Genomic DNA, 21,415 nt, shown 5'->3' with positions numbered 1-21,415 from the left:
AGTGGGGATTTTCAGATGGCTTGTAACTCAATCTTTGAACTCTTACTCAAAAAGACATTGATGAAGTATCTCTCTGTGTCAACCCTGGGCTGAGACTAAACACATAATAAACCCAATACTTTGCTCTGAAAGTACACATGACTTGAAGAAACATTCATGTAATGAAGTCATGGTCATCTAGGTCCCAGTGCTATTACTGATAATTGGGAAAATTTATGAATGGCAGCACAGAGTGCTGTGTCAGCTGTGTAGGGGAGGTAGGAGGCCTGTGATGCATAGGCTGTTTAGCAGAAGAGGTATTTGACTGTGTCTAGGAAAATGGTGGCCATTGGAGGAGGTGGCAGTTTCTGGGCAGGGACTTTTAAGATGAAAAACACTCCAAGCCCTTATCTCTCCAGGGTGGAAAGCTTTCAGTGTAAGTTGTGCTTTTTCACCTGAAATTTTGCTTTCTGCAGTGCACAGAATTCTATCTGCCTGACTTCTTTGCCTGAGGAAGTGAAAGAGTCAGGCACAGTCTCCCTGTCATTCTTAATCACAGCAGCACTATAGTACACTGTCTATGTAATATAGAAATAAAATATATAGAAATGTATATATAGAAATAATATAGAAATATATATAATATAATATAGAAAAAATAGAATCTGTTTGGTTCCAAAGGGAAAGAGTTTGTTTGCTTTTTAAATACATTATTATCACTACCAGATAATTCCTAATCCCCATTACAAGTGCCCTCCCTGCAATTATGGCTCAGACATAGCTCTCTGGGAATAACAAAAATTCACACATGTCTACAGGTTTTGACTGTCAGATAATTCACTGTATTTTTCTTCTTAGAACATAAGGGTAATTACCTGTTGTGAAAGGATCTGCTTGTTCCAATTATACATGCTGGGGGGAATTACCTGACTTTGCATGTATAATATTAAAGAGGTCAAATTCTGTGAGCACTTTATGGCACTATTTGCAGTTAAGTGTCACTAAAACTTTAAAAGGGGCATTACTGAGATAATTTGCAAAAGAATAATAATTAGCTATAAGATAATAGCAAGCAAAGTGAAATTACTGATTTTTTTTGTTTTAATTGTGTGGCCTGGTCTAATAATGAGGAAGTTATCAGGAATTCCAGTTACTCATTAATCTTAGTTACTGAGCATCATTGATCATTACCCAAGAACTATTGGTGCTGTCTAAAGTAGTGGAAGATAAATAGTAAATGAGGGAATTAGACAGTTCGCACAAAAGAAATATAATTAGCAAAATAAGTCCACAGGAAAAATGGTCATTCTCATTAATAAAAAATGTTCATGGAAAATCTGGAGTTTCATTTTGCATATATTAAATTTCCAGGGATTTTTCAAATTGCAATGTCATAATGTTAGTCCTTGTTTGTGTTTTTCTTTTTTTATTTTATCCAAAAATAAAATAAAATTTCATAACAAAATAAAGAGAATGGCAATAGTTGATACACTGTATATCATTATCTTCAAAGTAGTTACTCAGAGTACAAACGATAGGCAAAAAAAAAATCCCTCTATAAGCAAGAAACTAGTGGTATAAATAAAACAGATGAGCATATATAATAAAATATTTTTGAAACAACAAAATTGGTAATTTGGGGAATCATCAGAACCTCTCTCCACTTCCTATTTATGTACCTTCTATTTTGCTTCTCATTTGTGTATATATACTTTGAGTTTTTCATATAAGAGAAAGCATGTTATATTTAAAATTGTGTATCTGACTTAACATTATGTTCTTCAGTTGTGTTCCTCATGTTTATCTTTCTTTATATCATAGTAGTACTCCATTGTGTATAAATACCACATTTTCCTTATCCATTATCTGTTGATAGACATATACACTGTTCCATGATAGCTATTACAAATTGGGCTGCTATAAACAATGTTATGCATGTATCCCTCTAATATAATTTTAACTTTGGGGGGAAGATACCTAGAAGGGGGCTAGCTGGATCAAGTGAAATTTCTCTTTTTAGTTTTTTGAGGAATCTCCACACTGATTTCCATAGTGGAAATACTAGTTTACATTCCCACCAACAAGGTAGAAGAGTTTCTTTTTCCTCACATCCTTACTAGCATCTGTTATTATTAAAACATGTGATGATAGCCATCCTTTCTGGGGTAAGATGATATCTCAAAGTAGTTTTGATTTGCATTTCTCTAACAGCCAGTGATATTGAATTTTTTTTCATGTATTTATTGGCCATTTGTACTTTTTCTTCTGAGAACTGTCTTACATTTTGGTTGCTCACTTATTAATTGGATCTTATATTTTGAGGAGTCTAATATTTTTGAGTTCATTATATATTCTTCATGTCAGTTCTCTGCCCAAGAAATAGCTGGCAAAAATTTTTCTCTACTCTATAGATTGTTTCTTCACTCTGTTGGCTGTTTCCTTTGTTGGGCAGAAGCTTTTTAAATTGATATAACCCCATTTTTTAATCCTAGGTATTATTTATTGTCCCACTGGGATTTTATTCAAAAAGTCCTTGCCTATACCTGTATCTTTAAGAGTTGTGCTTATTTTATTTTTCAGCAGATTGTTTCTGTTTTAACGTTTAGATATTTATTCCATTATTATTTTAGTTTAGTGCATGGTGAGATATATGGCTCCAGACTCAGTCTTCCACATGTGGATATCCAATTTTCCTAAGGAGGCTATCTTTCCTCTAATATATGTTTTTGGCTGCTTTGTCAAAGATCAAATAGCTCTATTGCCTAGGGTTGTTTCTGCTTCTTCTGTTCTGTTCCTTTGATTGACATGCTTCTTTTTGTGTCAGTACCATGCTGTTTTAATCATCATAGCTTCATAATATTACTTCAAGTCTAACACTGTTACCCAGGATTGTTTTTACTATTCTGGGTCTCTTCTTCTTCCGTATGAATTTTAGAATTATTTTCTCTAGACCGTTGAGAAATGCCATTGGTATTTTGACTGTGATTGTGTTAAGTCTGAATATAAGTTTTAGAAGTATAGCCCTTTTATTTATAGTACATCCCCAACTTATAAACATTTGAGTTGTGAACTTTGACAGATGTGCTGTATAAGACTCACTTTGTCAGATATGAATGAATCTGGCTTATGAATATTCTTGCAGAATAGAACTCATTCGTAAGTCAGGGCCTTAGTGTATATTGGTTCTGCTTATCCAGGGACAGGGGATACCTTTCCATTTTCTGATATCCTCATCGATCTCCTTGTTCAGAATAATGTAATTTTCACTGTAGAGGTCTTTCACTTCCTTGTTTAGTTTAATTCTTAAGTATTTAATTTATTTTGATGCTACTGTGAATGGTATTGTTTTCTGAATTTCCCTTTCATTGAGTTCATTGCTAGTGTATAGGAATGCTATTGCATTCTGTGGATTATTTTGTATCCTGCTACATTACTAAATTTGATTAATAATTCTAAAAATCTTTAGGTGAAGCATTTTGAATCTTGTCAGTAAAAGATCATGTCATATGCAAATACTTCATTCTTTCCTGAACATATCCTGTTTATTTCTTTCCCTTGCCTGATTGCTCTGGCTAATGTTTTGAGGACTATGTTGAACAGAAGTGATGAAAATGGACATCGATGTCTTTTTCCTGATTTGAGAGGGAAAGCTTTCAGTTTTCCCTATTTAATTTGATATTGGCAATAGGTTTTTCATAAATGGCTTTTATCAGATACAAGTAAGGTCCTTCTACACCCATTTTCTTCAGGGTTTTTTATCATTAATTGATGTTGGATTTTGTCAAAGACTTTTTCTGCATTTATTGAGATGATCATACGATTTTTGTGCTTCTGTTTTTGTGATGAATTACATTTATTGATTTGCATATGTTGAACCATCTTTGCATCCCTGGGATTAAGCCTACTTGGTCGTGGCATATGCTCTTTTTGATGATTTTTTACATTCTGTTTGCCAGTATCTTGTTAAGGATTTTTGTCTCTATGTCCATTAGAGAGATTGGCTTGTAGTTCTCTTTTTTGGAGGTTGGGTCTTTGTCTGGTTTGAGGATCTGGATAATGTTAGCTTCCAAGACAAATGAATTTGGAAGTATTCTTTCCCTCTCTATTTCATTAAAGATTTTTGAGAGATATTGATATTAGATCTTCCCTAAAGTTTTTGTAGCATTCAGCTGTGAATCCATCAGGTCTTAGGCTTTTCATAGTTGCTAGTGTTTTAATTACTGTTTCATTTTTATTGCTTGTTATTGGATTGTTCAAGATTTTTAAGTCTTCTTGGTTCAATTTTGGTATTTCATGTGTATCTAGGAATCTTGTCGTTTCTTCTAGGTTCTCCAGGTTTTTGGCATATATGTTTGTGAAATAGTTGCTAATAATTTTCTGGATTTTGGTGGTATCTTGTTGATTTCAACTTTTTCATTTTTAATTTCATTGATTTGTATCTTTTCTTTCCTTTTTTTAGTAAGATTGGCTAAACGTTTGTCTATTTTTTTTATTCTTTCAAAGAACCAGCTCATTGATTAAATGATTCTTTCTATTGCTTTTTTAGTCTCCATTCATTAATTTCTGTTCTAATCCTTATAATTTCCTTCCTTGTACGAGTTCTGGATTTGGATTGATCTTGCTTTTCTAGGACCTTGTGATGCATCATTGGGTTATTTATTTGCACTCATTCTATTTTTGTAATATGGGTGTTCAAAGCTATAAACTTTCCTTGTAGGATTGATTTTTTTATTTCCCATAAGTTCTGGTACATTGTTGTGTCATTATTGTTTAATTCTAGGAACCATCTTATTTCTTTCTCTGTGACTTATTGTCTATTTAAGTGTGTGTTAATCTACATACATTTACATAGTTTCTGTAGTTTCTTTTGGTCTTGATTTCTAGTTTCATTGCACTGTGATCTGATAATGTACATGGTAAAATTTTAATTCTTTTGTATATACTTAGGTATGCTTTATTAGTACGTGGTCTATTTTGGAGAAGAAGTACCATGTGCTTCTGAAAAACTGTGTCTTCTATTGTTGGTCCAACACTATATATATCTATTACATCCATTTGTTCAAAGATTTCATTCAACTTTGATTTTTTTTTCTTAGTTGATCTGTCTATTTATGAAGTTGAGTGTAACATTGTTTGGTGTATATATGTTTACAGTTGTGATCTCTTCCTGTTGAATAGTTCCATTAATCAATATGCAATGGTTCTCTGCTCTTTATTTTATTTTATTTTTAAGACAGGGTCTCACTATGTAGCCCAGGCTGGCCTTAAACTTATGGTGATCATCCAGCCTTAGTCTTGGTTTTATAGGCATTCACTACCATGTCCTGCTTCTGTACTTCTTTTGATCAGCTTTGGCCTGAAGTCTACTTTGTCTGAAATAGAAAAATAGGTACTCCTGCTTGTTTTCAGTTTCTCATTGCATAGAATATTGTTTTCCATTCTTTTTGAGGGGGGCAGAGTTTTTCTAGGTATCTCAGGCTGGCCTCAAACTCACAGCAATCCTCCTGCCTCAGCCTCTAGAGTGCTGGGAGTACAGGCATGCACTATCATACCCAGCCTTGTTTTCCATTCTTTGATTTTAGTTTATAGATTTCTTTTGTGTTAAATGTGTTTCTTGCACAGAGCATATCATTGGATTTTGTTTTTTGATCCATTCTGCTAATCTATTTCTTTTGATTGGTAAATTGAGTCCCTTTACATTTGTAGTTATAAGTGGTAAGTATTGACTTATTCCTGCCATTGTATTATTTTCCTACTGTTGTTTTGATTTCTTTTCCTTCTACTTCATTGCTAGCCCCACCGGATACATTTTTTTTAATTCTTTATTAAATAACTTTATTATCAAACACACACATACAAAAAATTAAAACCACTCAAAGAAGAACAATGCAAGGGAAAAAAAACTACAATAATATTCAAATACAGTAGAACTGTATTTACATTTATTTTATTGGACCTTTTGCCATTGTTTGTTTCATTGTTTCCTTCTAGGATATCCTTAAGAATTTTTTGGAGTGTGGTCATGAATTTCTTCAGGTTCTCTTTACCATGAAAATATCATATTTCTCTATTAATTTAGAAAGGTAATTTTATAGGATATAACAGTCTAGGTTGAAAGTTGTTTTCTTTTAGAGCTTGAAGCACTTAATTCAAAGCTGTCTTTGTCTTTGAGGTTTGTGTTGAAAAGTCTGTTGTAATTCTAATGAGGTTTCCTTTATAAGTGATGTGTTGCTTTTCTCTAACATCCTTTAAGATTCTATTCTTGTAGTGGATTTCTGGTATTTTAATTATTATGTGGCATAAAATTTTTTTCTGATCATGGCTATTCAGGGTTCTATATGTCTTGTATGTCTTATGTGTATGTTAAATTCTTTTTCTGTGTCTGGAAACTTTTTCACTATTACTTCTATAAACAGGTTTTTTATGCCCTTTGTACTGTCCTCTAGTTTTTCATTAATTCCAATTACTCTTATATTAATCTTCGATTCATCTGACAGCTGCTGGATCCATTTTTATTTTCATGTTCTCTTGTTGTTTAAAAGGTATCTCTCATTAATTGATTATTGACTATAAATCATGTCCTGTAGATCTGATGCTGTCTTCATATTGGTCACTTCTGCTGCCCATACTTTCAGTCATATTTTTAATCTCCTGGATTTCTGTTTGGAGCTTTTTTATTGACTTCCACTTTTTTTCTATGCTGGGCATTCATGTTTTACATCTCTTTCTTTAGCTCCCCTGAATTTTTATTAGTATCTTCTCTAGACTCACTAATCATTTGTTTCATTAGGGTCATTATCTGATTAAATACATCTTCTTTAAACTTTTCAAGTATCTTATTGAACTGTTTTACCTCCACTGACACTTTTGGACCTTTCTGCTGTATAACTTCTGATTTCCTCCCCCTCGCTACCCCCTCAATCAGTTTTGGGGGCAGTTGGGAGTTTTTAGAGGCATTTTGTTGCCTTGCCTGTTCATGTTCCTATTTTTTTTGTTTATATTTTGTGCTGGGATTTACAGCTTCTTTGGCCCAGTGCCCAGTTTTTCAGGCATGAGCTGCAGTATTGTTTGTGATGTGCAGGCAATCCAGATATTGGCATACAGAGAAAACCAATTGACAGCAACAATTATGACACAGTAGAGACAGGAGTAAAGTCAGCGACAACAATGGTGTCAAACATCAACTGGATCCTGACAAACCCTAAGAACCCGTCACGAACTGCCCTTAACCAGAGCAAAGAAGTCTATGATTTTATGAAGACACTTAGACCACCCAGATACTGACCTATAGTAATTCAAACCACTCATTTCGGCTAGGTGTAGGCAGTAGGGCAAAAGCTCAAACTTACCACTGGACTAAATGCCATCTCTTTCAGATTCACACCCTCTGAAGATTATACCCACCAAACCTGGCCTCCTACCAAGGTCTACAGGCCCCATGATCTTCCCAGCCTGACCCTGAGCCTCCCAGTGGATCCCAAAAGACTATTGTTTCATTCTTACCTTCTCCAAGCCTGTCATTCAAAGCTGTCTCTCGCCAGGTCTCTGTGGTAGAGAACATTTCAGTCCTAGAGTGAAATTCTCCTCCTGGGTGTTATCTCATCTTCAATCAGGTCAGCCTTTGGTTGTCACTTCTGCCACCCTGTGCTGTGGAGAACTCAGCAGCAGAGCTGGCTAGGATTTGGTAGTTTGGCTGCTCTCCTCTTACCTCCCACACAGACAAGGCCTAAGCTATCGGTAGTGGGATTGAGGGGACAGCATAAGGCTTCTTTGCTCCTGCCTCCTGAGTGGGTCTCACGAGGCTGGTACCACAGTGGCAGTGTTGAAAGAGGGGGAAGTGTATGGCTCCTCTGCTCCTGGCTCCCCCAGAGATCTTAGAAGGGGCCTAGCAGCAATTTTTGTGGGTGCAAGGCACATGGTTCCCCTGTGTTCCTGACTCCCACACAGGTCTCGCAGAGCTGGGGTCTCCATGGCAGTGACAGTGTCAGTCCTTATAATACTAGGGTGAAATATTGGGGTGGACTTGTCGAGATATATATTTTTATAGGCAATAAAATGGTTCAAATCTCCTAAATAATAATATAAATCAAGAACCTAATGTTTCCATTTTGTGGAATGTATCCAAAGGAAATTGCAAAATAAGAAAAAAGTAATTGGTATCAATGTGTTCATTATAGCACTATTAACAACATTAAAATAATAGAAATAACCTAAATATGCTTCTATAGAGTGGTGAAAGAAATTATAAATTCATAGGGAGTAATATCATGTAACACTAAAATAGTAAGTGTGTGGAGACAATATTAGAAATGCTTAAATATAATGTTAGGAAAAATATAAGTTTTGAAGCTGCATATATTCTATATACATATACATATATACAGGGATTGTGTGTATTTATGACTCAGAAACACATGCGGACATACAGAAATTCGGTAAAATAGAATGAAATGTGAACACATTTGCCAAAAGATAGGCTTTAGTTCAAATTCTGGCTCCACATTTGTAAATTGTTAATTTCTACACATTATTGTGCTTTGTTTTCTTATATATAAAGCATACATACTCATATCTACCCTATAGAGCCATGAGAATTAAATGAGATAGCTCTGAGAAGTCTGAAAGAAGGTAATGGAATTATGGATGATGGTTTTATTACTTTCTCTTACTTTTTTTTCTAATAATTGTCAAAATTAATTTATTGCATATATTTATTGTGTAAATTTGTTGTGTATATTTAATGTATACAACATGATGTTATGGGACACATGGAGATAATAAAATGGTTACTGGAGTGAAGCAGTTAGCATATTCATCAACTCACATAGTTGTCCATTTTGTTTTTGAGGCAAAAAAAGCTAAAATCTCATTTAGCATGAATCCCATATACAGTACAATTTTATTACCTATGGTTTTCATGTTATGCACATGACTAAACTTGTTAGTCCTATACATATCTTATTTTTATTGACTTTATGTTTTTATAAGAAAAAATATATTTTCATTTGCTATTTATTCCCAAAGTTATATTCCATGCAGAAATATACACCCTGTGGTATTGACTGTATGGCTAACTGAAGGAATATAAATAATTACTTTTATTTAATAATGAATATCTCCTAGTACATAGTCTGCTAAATTTATTGGTTTATGTATCTAACAGATAGCTTTTACCATGTGAGCTATTGTTCTAGCTTCTGTATTCATTGAGTCCTTAAAGCAATCCTGTGAGGAAAATCCTATTGCTATCCCAATCTTACAGATAATTACTGGCATGTAGAGCAGATTAAGTAAAGTTAAGCTGGTCACATAAGTAGGTGTGGTTAAATCAGAATCTGAACTCAGGCAGTCTAACCTCACTGTCCCAGCCCTGAATGCAATGCTGCATTTTCTCTGTGAATCAAATGTGTGCTGAATATCTGCAGTGCTTGACACTGTGAGACACAGGGAACATAGATTACTATCCTTGATTTGGAAAAGATCATTCTCTAGGCCTTAGCTACAGTCTCAAAATTCTGCTCTCTTAGCCTGAGACAAATCTCATTCATGCCACAACCAAATACTAGTCACAAAGAGACACCCATTCTCACTTGTAGTGACGTAGATTCTGATTAAAAATTTCTTCAAGCTACAATTTGACCTCTGTGGCAGTGTCCTAGAGCATGCTGAAATATTGTAGAGCTTTGTGAAGGTGCCTAATATTCTGCAACAATTTGAACAGGTTTCTCTTCAAATGTATATGTATATATACACATATTCACATATCACATATATGTGTAATTAGCATTCCAACTAAATAGCACCCTAATGCTACAAAGTAAAATTGCACACTTATTTATATACATGCTTCCTGTGAGATTATCATTGTGCTTTTCTCGAATGATTCTCGATTTTTTCCAATTAAACAATACTCTGAGATTGTAAGGTAAATTCTTACAAATCTGAAAAATTATTATATTACAGTGGTGTACCAATAAAAGAATTTAAGCAAAAAAAAAAAAAAAAGGATAGTTCCAGGATCAGAGTCCAGGTACAATTCAAGCATAGGTATTTTCCATGTTACTTCCAGCAAGCCTCTAAACCTCTTTGTACCTCAACTTCCCTATCATTGAAATGAAGTTTACCTTATAAAGTTGTTAGAAATAAGAGACATGAGCCAGAACCCAGAAGGAAGCTCCCCAGCCGCCATCCCAAGCTCCTAGGGCAGAGAAGCTGAGCCAGTCCCAGCACCTGGAAGGAAGCTCCCCCGCTGCCATCCCAAGCTCCTAGGACAGAGAAGGTGAGCCATGTGGGCGCCAGAAGCACCCCCCACCCAGTGGAAATGAGAAGATGCATAAACAAGTCTCAAAAACAGACTTCTGGATCACCTAGAGCAACCCCAAAGGGAAATGAGATGGAACAATCTGATACTCAACCACCTGGACTCTCTGAACTGGCAACAAAAGAGAATCTGGGAAGAATGAAATCAGAAATAATTACTCAGATAACAGCAAAGATTTTGCTCATGGTGCAAGACATGATTAATAAATCTAGAGAGGACACAGATTAAAAAATAGAGGATCTGAGGAACATGATGGCATCCCAACACAGGAAACAAATGGAATCCATAAAACAGATGCAAACAGATTTCCAAGAGATTAAAAACTCCATGGAAAGTCTGTGCAGCAGAATGAACCAATGTGAGGATAGAATTTCAGATTTAGAAGAAAAGATTGCAACTAGTGACCAGGAAAAGAAAAGTTGCTTTAAAATTGTAAAGGAACACGAGAAATCAATCCAGCAGCTGCTAGACAATGCAAAGAAGAATAACATAACACTGATTGGAGTCAAAGAAGAAAGAGGAGAGAGTGCAGATGACATAAAAAACTCTTCACAGAAGTGATGGCAGAAAACTTCCTAAGGAGGGTAAAAGAACTTGACATACAGATAAGTGAGGCATATAGGACTCCAAATAGCCTAGATCAAAAAAATCTACACATAGACATATAATTGTTAAGATTCCAGAAACTCAACAGAAGAACAAAGTTCTCCAAGCAGTTAGAGAAAAGAAACAAATCACATACAAAGGAAAGCCCATCAGAATCACAGCAGACTTCTCAACACAAACCATCAAGGCAAGAAGAGCTTGGAGTGACATATTCCAAGCCCTAAAAGAAAACAGCCTCCAACCCCTATTGATGTAACCTGCAAAACTATCTTTCAAAATGGATGGAGAAATAAGAAATACTTTCTTGACAAAGAGCACCTTAGGAACTTCGTGAATACCAAACCAGCACTCCAAAGAATTTTACACAATAGCCTAGGAACAGACATTGAGGAACACAACCCCAGGAAGCAAAGCAGAATGAACTCATCTGGCATGACAAGAAATTAAATGTAAAGGGGGAGAACCCAACAAAAAGAAAAAGTCATGGCAATGACAAGTCAATACGTTTCAGTTATAACCATCAAAGTTAATGGTCTCGATTCACCAATCAAAAGAAACAGACGGGCAGAATGGGTCAAGAAGCAAAATCCAACAATATGCTGCATACAAGAAACACACTTAATTCAAAAGGACTCTCATAGACTGAAAGTTAAAGGGTGGAAAACAATATTCCATGTGATGGGAACCCGAAAAAAAGCAGGAGTAGCTATCCTCTTTGCAGATCAAGCAGAATTCAAATCAACACTGATTGAGAGAGATGAAGAAGGACACTACATCCTTGTAAAGGGAACAATCCAAGAGGAAGAGATGACAATCATAAATATCTATGCACCAAACACTAGTGCACCCAACTATATAAAACAAATACTAATGGACATGAAAAGTCATATATGGATTAATACAATAGTAATGGAGGACCTCAACACCCCACTGTCACAGATAGATCAACTAGACAAAAAATAAGTAAGGAAATACTAGAACTCAGTCGAACTCTTGAACAAATGAACTTAACAGATGTTTACAGAATCTTCCACCACACAAAATCAGAATACACATTCTTCTCAGCTGCACACAGGTAGTTCTCCAATATAGACCACATACTCACACATAGAACATGTTTAAGTAAGTGCAAAGGAATTGAAGTTATCCCCTGTATATTATCAGACCATAGTGTGATGAAATTGGAGATCAATAGCAAAAGAAACTCAAAAAATTTCATAAACACGTGGAAATTGAACAACACACTTCTGAATAACCAATGGGTCACAGAGGAAATTAAAGAAGAAATCAGACAGTTCCTTCAATTAAATGACAATGACAATACAACATATCAGAATCTATGGGACACAATGAAAGCAGTCTTAAGAGGGACATTCATAGCAGTGAATACGCATATTAGGAAAACAGAACGAGCCCAATTAAAGAACCTGATGCTGCACCTCAAGCTTCTAGAAAAAGAAGAGCAGGACAAACCCAGAGCTCATACAAGGGAGGAAATTATAAAGATCAGAGGAGAAATCAATGCAATGGAGACTAAGAGAATGATACAAAAAAATCAATGAAGCCAAGAGTTGGTTCTTCAAAAGAATCAACAAAATTGACACACCTTTAGCCAACCTTGTGAGAAAAAGGAAAGAAAAGGCCCAAATCCATGCAATTAAGAATGAAAAGGATGAAATTACAACAGACCCAGCAGAAATCCAGAGGATCATCAATACCTACTTCCAGAAACTATATGCCAATAAGATGGAAAACACAGAAGAAATGGACAAATTCCTAGATACATATGAATTACCAAAGTTGAATGAAGAAGACCTAAAAATTCTAAACAACCCAATATCAACCAATGAAATTGAAAATGTAATTAAAAACTTATCAGCTAAGAAAAGCCTGGGCCCTGATGGCTTCACTGCTGAATTCTACAAGACATTTAGAGAGGAACTGTTGCCACTACTGTTTAAACTGTTCAATGAAATTGAAAGGGAAGCAATACTCCCAAATTCATTCCTGGAAGCAAGCATCACTTTGATCCCCAAAGCAGAGAAAGACCCAATCGAAAAGGAGAACTATAGGCCAATCTCACTAATGAACATAGATGCAAAAATCCTTAATAAGATACTGGCAAATAGAATGCAGAAGATCATCAAGAAGATCATACATCCTGATCAAGTGGGATTCATCCCAGGGATGCAGGGATGGTTCAACATATGCAGATCAATCAATGTAATACACTATATCAATAGAGCCAAGGACAAAAACCATATGATTATCTCCATAGATGTAGAAAAAGCATTTGACAAAATCCAACATGCATTTATGATAAAAACCCTACAAAAACTTGGAATAGATGGTCTCTACCTCAAACTGATAGAAGCCATCTATGAAAAACCAATAGCCAATATCATACTAAATGGTCAAAAACTGAAATCCTTCACACTAAAATCAGGAACAAGACAAGGATGTCCAGTATCACCACTCTTGTTCAATATAGTTCTGGAAACATTAGCCATGGCAATTAGACAAGAGAAAGAAATAAAAGGAATAAAGATAGGAAATGAAGAAGTCAAACTGTCATTATTTGCAGATGACATGATACTCTATGTAGAAGACCCCAAGATCTCCACCAAAAGTCTTCTAGACTTAATAACCAAATTCAGTCAAGTAGCTGGTTACAAGGTCAACACACAAAAATCAATAGCTGTCCTCTACACGAATGACAGACTCACTGAGAGAGAAATAGGGCAAATAATTCCTTTCACAATAGCATCCAAAAAACTGAAATACCTTGGAATCAAGCTAATAAAAGAAATCAAAGACCTCTTCTCTGAAAACTATAGCACTCTGAAAAGAGAGATTGAAGATGATATCAAACATCCCTTGCTCCTGGGTAGGAAGAATTAATATAGTGAAAATGGCCATACTTCCAAAACTGCTATATAGATTCAATGCAATTCCATTTGAGATCCCAGCAGCATACTTCATGGACCTTGAGAAAACAATCCAAAAATTTATTTGGAACAAGAAGAGACCCAGAAGAGCAAAAGCAATTCTAGGTAACAGAGACATGGCCAGGGGTATCACAATCCCCAACCTGCAACTCTACTACAAAGCTACTGTGATAAAAACAGCATGGTACTTGCAAAGAAACAGACCTGAGGTCCAGTGGAACAGATTAGAAGATACAAAAACAATGCTGGACACACTCAGCCATCTCATCTTCGATAAAGGAGCCAAACACCTTCACTGGAGGAAAGATGGCCTCTTTAATAAATGGTGCTGGAAAAATTGGCTTTCAACTTGCCAGAGATTAAAACTAGACCTATATCTCTCACCATGCACTAAACTAAAATCAAAATTGATTAAAGATCTATATATTAAAATAGAAACTCTGAACCAGTTGGAACAGAGGTTAGGTAGAATTCTTGAAGACATCAGTGTAGGAAAAGATTTTATGAACAAAACCTCAGTTGCCCATGAACTAGCACAAACAATCAACAAGTAGGATCTCTTCTTATTAAAAAGCTTCTGCACAGCAAGAGAAACCACCAGCAGTGTGAAGAGACAACCCACAATGTGGGAAAAAATCTTCACCTGCTCTTCCTCAGACAAAGGTCTACTATCTCAAATCTATAAAGAACTTAAAAAGATCAGACCTCCCAAATTTAAAGACCCAATCCAAAAATGGACATCTGAAATGAACAGATATTTCTCAGACAGGTAGAAATAGCAAATAAATACATGAAAAAAATGTTCAACATCACTGGTCATTCGAGAGATGCAAATGAATACAACGCTGATATTTTACTTCACTCCAGAAAGAATGGCTGCTATCATGAAATCAACCAATAACAAATGCTGACAGGGCTGTGTGGAAAGAGGAATCCTGCTCCACTGCTGGTGGGAGTGTAGACTGGTGCAAGCACTGTGGAAATCAGTATGGAGATACCTCAAAAAACTAGGACTGGAAGTCCCATTTGACCCCGCTATTCCACTGCTGGGGATCTTCCCCAAAGAATTAAAAGAATCATACCACAGTGATGTATGTGCACCCATGTTCATAGCAGCACAGTTTGTAATAGCTAAAACTTGGAAACAGCCCAGATGCCCATCAACTGGAGACTGGGTAAAGAAAATGTGGTTTTTAAAAAATAAAATGGAGTACTACTCAGCCATAAAAAAATGAGAAATTAGAGACATTTATAGCTAAGTGGATGCACATTGAGGCGATACTCTTAAGTGAAATAAATAGGACAAACATGTATAAATACCTAATAGTTTCTCTGGTGTGAGAAACTGAAAGTGTAAGTAAGGACTAAATGTATAATAGGTAATGTGAAATAGGAAGAAAAGGGGCAAAGGGGAAGGGGAAGTGGGAGGGTAGGGGAAAGGATAGAAGGGAATGGGATTAATATGAGAAAATGGAAAAATAGGAACAAAATCTTTGTAAATAGGGAGGAATGGAGGGGTTGAAGGGAGGGCTGGGCAAGGGTGAAAAATAAGAACCAAGAGAGACTATGTAAAGGTGCAAATTTCCAATGATGAATGTCATTATATTGTACACCTAAAATGTACCAATGATTACAATGAATAATCGAAAATGTAATATAGGAAGAAAAGGTCCAAAGGGGTGGGGTAGTGGGAGGGGCAGGGGAAAGGAAAGAAGGAAAAGGAAAAATGCTGAGAAATGGAAAAAATGTAAATAAAGTCTTTGTAAATAGGGAAGGGTGGAGGGGGTGAAGGGAGGGCTAGGAATGGGGAAAAAATAAGAACCAAGATGCATTATATAAAGGTACAATTCCCAATGAGAAATGTAATTGTGTTGTATACCTAAAATGTACCAATAAAAGAATTTAACCAAAAAAATGTATAATTGATATTGTGTAACAGGAAGTAAAGGTCTAAAGGAGCAGGGGAAGTGGGAAGGGTAGGGGAAAGGAAAAAAGGGAAAAGAAAAAATATGAGAAAAGGAAACAAATGGAAACAAAGTCTTTCCAAATAGGGAAGGGTGGAGGGGGTGAAGGGAGGGCAAGGGAAGGGGAAAAAAATAAGAACCAAGATACTCATGTAATGGTACAAGATCCCAATGATGAATGTAACTGTATTTTATACCTAAAATGTACCAATAAACTTAATGGGAAAAAAAAAGAAATAAGAGACATGAACATATAAAACACTTGAAAAAGACATTCAGTCCATGTAAATGCTCAGTAAATGTTAGATATTATCATTTTTATTTAAATTACTTATCTACAAAATCAGTCTTTTCTTATTATCTGCAACCAAAACAAAATAAGGACTTACACTAAATTTTTAGATTAATATGCAACAAGAAGCCCTATTTTTAAGTTTTTAAGTTTTCCCAATAGCTGAAATGTTCCTGATTAATTTTACAAATAAGTGTTACAAATTTGAATTAATATGTAAATATTTTGTAATTAAATATTACTCTGATTTATAAATTAGGCTCTGTGTAAAATTTTGGGGGCAAAATACTCTGCAGCTAAAAGAGGACATGCAGCATGATAAAATGTGTGTTTTGTACTGTGTTCTCTCACTCTGAGGAAGTTGACTTTTCTAAATATGTTTGTTTCTTTTCATTTCTCTCATTTAAAGCTTACTTTGGAATAAAATGTTGAAATAAAATTACAAGAAAATATTAATTCCTCGTCTTGTAGTGGACTATGTTTCTGTGGACTATGTTTCTACTTATCACCAAAGATTTAATCATTACTGTGTTTCTTTCATGATTGATTCTTTATTTGACAATAGGGCTGATTAAAATGTATGAAGACACTGTATTTAATTTTTGCATTTTAAATAAATGATCTGTGTTTTGTTTTTTTGTTTTTCTTGTAGTCATTCCCAACACAGCACTGCAACCCGTCAACCATCAGTGACTCTCCAGCGGGCCATCTCTCTGGAAGGGTAAGATAACAATAAGGCCTTCTCTTAAACTAAACCATACAACCTTCAAGCATTAAAAACAAATGTCCTTCCTCTTTTTTCTCCCCCTCCTCTTCTTCCTCTTCCCCTTCTTCTTTGTCTTTTCCCATTCTTTTTCTCTTTCTCTTCTTTCTTCTCTTTCCCTTTCTCCTTCTGTTCTTCCCTCACTCCCCATTCAACAAACACCCATATAGTTTATGTTACGTGCCAAGCACTATGGTAATAACTAGATTTAACAAGTCAAATAAGATCTCACCCTTCCCTTCAGAGGGCTCATTGTCTAATGTGAATAATAGAAATAAAAATACATACTTGTATACAATGTATGCATCACACTGTATAAGAGGTATATATAAGGGATTGAGGAAGGATCCAGGAGGGGCATTTGATAGAAAACAGGCATCAAGGGGTAGGAGAAGCAGTCAGAGTGGCTCCGGAGAAGGCATAACTCTTAACATTGTTTGAGCTACAGCCCCAGCCCCAGATACAACTCTTAAGCCAAGAAGTGAAACAGCTGTGTATATTTGCCCAACAGCACAAGTTCATGGATATTCTTTTAAGGGAAGAGGAAAACAAACCTAACATTTATTGAGTAGTTTATGTAGTTTATGAGGTGCCAGGCTTCCTCTCTTTCTAGATAGATGATAGATAGATAGATAGATAGATGATAGATAGATAGATATAGATGATATACAACTATTCTTCTGTCTTATCTGATTTTATTTCCAAAATGTTCTATGTGATAGTTATCTTTTTTCTAAAACTTGATTCTCAGAAACATTAAATAGTTTTCCTATGACACTTCAATAAAAAGTAGCACTGCCTTTATTTGAAAGCTAGTCTGACTACTATACAGATATGCTCTCTGTAATATGATATGAAAAGAGTGTATTGAGCAGGAGAACACTAGTTACACAATTCATAAAGCACATCCAGTCCAAGTTACACATAGTAAAGAATTTTCTGTGGTTAAAAAATGAGCTAGAATTGACTCTAACCTTAAAAATCATTTAATCATTTAAAAGAACAAATATTCTACTGTTTTGCATGGTCTGGAAGTCTGTGTATAGCCTTTGTGGTTGGGGCATTTACAGTAAAGGTGAGGGTGTGAACACAGATCTCAGGGTGGTTACCAGTCCACATTTTGGTCATAAACACAAAGAATGCCTTAGCAATGCTAATTAATGGCTTTTCTCTTGTCATCCCTACAACCAACACCACTGCTTCACTGGGGCAACTAGCTCACTGGGATCCTAAAACTCAGTATCAGAAATGAATTGAAGGTACAGAGTTTGGAAAGGAAGACTTTATTGGCAGCAGGAAAAGGAGACAATAGATAGCTACTCTGATAAGTATCAGGGGAAGGGGCTCCAGAAGATGGAAGACCCATGGGCCCTTTGTCTCTGGCCGCTCTTATAGTGGTCAGAGACCCTTCCCACCACCCAGAACTCGCCATAACTCGATTGGCTTCCAGGCAAACTTGCCTACATCATTTCTTCCGGTGGTCTATGTGTACTTCTATCTGTTCACTTGACCTTGACAGGGCCTTATCTTTGTCCATCAGGGTGGGCAACTGATTGGCAAGGGGGGTGCCTTGTTCATGGTTAGCTTAGAGTTAGTAGGGGTGCATGTGTGTCTGTACTGTAGGACTATAGTGACTCTAGAGTAGATAATATAGTGACCCTGCTTGAATACATATGTAGATGTATATATGTATGTGCATTAGTGTGTAGGTGTGAGTCCATACTGAATAAGAACTTTCCCCAGAATTAGTAAGCACTCCCCCCGCCCCCATTCCCTTGCTTCCCCTGCACTCTGTTGGAGGTGGGGCTTTTGTGCACTTGGCTTTCTCCGTATTCTGCCTGTCAGCTAGCTCTTTCTCTGACATGTTCTAGTGCCACCTGTGCTATCTTGGTGCTTCTCTATATCTGATTTTTCTTGTTCTCTGCCCCTGTCCTTGAACTGCATCCAGCAGGAGTTTCTCTAGTAAAGTTTCTCTAGTAAAGTTTTAACTCCTTCTAGTTCGGGTTGGCTAGAAAACTAATGAACCCCTTACCGTCCTCTCTCCCAGCCTTATAAACCCCCGTCCTGTATTTTCTAAGGCTGTTTCCAAACCTTTCCTTATTATTAGCAAATTCTTATTAGCAATTGGATAATAAGGTTTTTTGTGGTCTTTTCCACTTGAGCTAAATGGGTTCTTTTGTAGACATAATCATTAATTCTAATTCTCTGATAAGATGAAGTAGCCAAAGGACAGAATAATACAGAATTCACCAACTTTTTGTAATAGTAGCAGATATACACTAAACTTTTTATGAGTACCAGTTAAATGTACACTTACTCCAAGTGGTCTGGAATAAAACAAGATTTATTTTTATAATCTAGATGTGTTTTTGTAAAACATTTCTGAGTATAAGATAAAACATTTGAAGTTGAAGTAATCTCTCACTGCTGCAATATTTAGGAAAGAAAATCTCAGTAACTATCTACAAAGCCTAGAGCATTAAAGCTCTGTGGGCCCAGCTGACTTTCTGAGAGAAATAATGTGGCACAAAATTATTGTCACTGAACACTGAACACATAGTGGGAAAATCATTTTTTTATTTTACATAGACCAATGAGTCCTTAGCAGCTTTCCCATTAAGGTGTTAAACTGTTCAGTGTAGGCAATCAGTTGAGAATGAAATTTCTATTATTTCAAAACTCTTCTATCTAATGCTTTTGTGGGAAGCAACCACATAGGATGTTTTTTACGTGAACGTAGTTTAAAAGGCCATATGTTAACACAATTTTCACCTAAGTTTGTATTTTCTTGACACAAAATAAATGGAGATATCACCAATTTCCAGTTAATTTGATCCATGAAGATAACAAACCTGTTTAACTGAGCCATCTACCACAGAACTGCTACTGTTCTTAACTTGATATCTGAATCATCTGTAACCACACCAAATAAAGTAAGGCAGAATAACATTCCCATTAAGTCTTTCTGTGCTTTGGATTCAACTTGACAGACACCACCCACACCTAAATCTCTTCTTCCTCCTGAAGCTCTGTTAGAAGGAACCTAATGGAATTTTAAAAGAGACAATCCCATAGTGGGAAAGGAAATGGAAGAGTATCAAAGATGAACAGGTCACATTTCTGGATAACTAAAAGCTGATGGAAGGATATTGATAGAAGAAGCAGAAAAAAGTAGTCTCAGCTTTAGGCTACTTATACACTGTACAACTATTAGGGTACATTCACATTCTGGACAACAGTCATAATTGTCTGTGAAGATTCATCCCAAGATTCCTCAGTCGGAAAGGGTAGATAGTACCAAGCCCTATAATTAGTGCTTTATCATCTCAACTAAAGACATATTAAGCACAGTGCCCATAACTTTCACAGTTAAAACTTATCAGTTGCTTATTTCTGGAGTTACTACTTAATATTTTCAGACTGTGGTTGACTATGGGTAGCTGGAACAGCAGAAAATGAAACTACAGGAAAGGGGAGACTCCTGTATTCTGTGTGAATGACGTCTCCTGGAGTCATGTTTCCAGGGATGTCACTCACAGGAAGCTCTTCACAGTGCAGTCACACTGTGTGGAGGGGCTCTCCACTCAGAAGACGGCAGATCTGCTGAGCAGAACTCTGGAGACACAGAGACATCAGGGTGGTGACACAGGATTGAGAGCAGACTCAGAATAGGGATAAAGATAGTTCCTTCCAACGTTAGTATTTTGGAGACAAAAGTTTGACTTCTGATAATATTTCAAGATATGGAGACTAAACTGGCTCTAGCTAGCTAGCTTTTGAGGAAAGTTGGCTTGAGTCATCTCTACCCACACATTCTGAGAGTAGTTGCCATCGATCCTCAGCTTCCTCCAATATTCTTCTGCACTCTGATCCCAAAAGCAGTGCTAGGTAATGTCTGAGAGAAATCTGATATGCTGATTAATGCACTGAATTGCAAATGTACCCTTTCACATTTAAAAGGGAAGGATTATTGCAAGTTTTTTTAGTTGGTAAGGTTACTGGTCAAAAATCAGAGCCATTATTTCCCACAGACATTTAAGTGACTGCACCAAAATAAGAAGGCAAGTTGGGTTAAATGGAGTGGATTTTTGTGTATCTTTAATAAATACTATATATAATTGCCGTTCTCCTTTCGACTTTGCTCTCCTTTTACTTGAAGATTTGATTTATAGACAATGTAATAAAATTAAGGAGATGAGCAACTAGCTAGTATTTGATTTTTAGAAATCCTCAGAAGAAATCAAACTTTTTTCCCCTAAAAACTATTTTTGTTTCTGATTTATAATTCAACAAAGACAGGCGGGCCTCTCTGGTGAAAAGGCTGTGGGTGAGAGTCCGAGTCTTATTCTCACAGCCAGCTCATCTGCCAAAGGATCCTAGCTGACTGGGAAGACTCCGGAAGTTTGCAGGGCTTCTTCCATCCCAGGGGGGCGAGCCTGCAGAGTTTAAACCCCAGTGGATTCAGTTCCATGATACATAACCTCAGACCATCCCTTTCCCCAGTTCATCGTCGTCCATTTGCTTTTCATTTCTCCTGCTGTC

The 21,415-nt window shown here is 36.1% G+C and overlaps 1 protein-coding gene across 38 annotated transcripts in view; it reads left to right on the top strand.

Moving 5' to 3' along the window:
• Dlg2 (discs large MAGUK scaffold protein 2) overlaps positions 1-21,415 on the top strand; it is a 2,046,311-nt gene that overhangs the window by 1,609,082 nt on the left and 415,814 nt on the right. For all 38 annotated transcript variants that reach the window (XM_087212053.1, XM_087212052.1, XM_087212046.1 and 35 more), the window contains one exon: positions 16,763-16,831. In XM_087212053.1, the coding sequence (XP_087068179.1) occupies positions 16,763-16,831 (69 nt within the window). The remainder of the gene's footprint in view (positions 1-16,762; positions 16,832-21,415) is intronic.

This window comes from Heterocephalus glaber, unplaced genomic scaffold, assembly GCF_053883595.1.
Source record: "Heterocephalus glaber isolate CG9 unplaced genomic scaffold, H.glaber_assembly_v1.0 deba00001429, whole genome shotgun sequence".
NCBI lineage: Eukaryota > Metazoa > Chordata > Mammalia > Rodentia > Bathyergidae > Heterocephalus > Heterocephalus glaber.
This window is presented reverse-complemented; position numbering and strand designations above follow the sequence as displayed.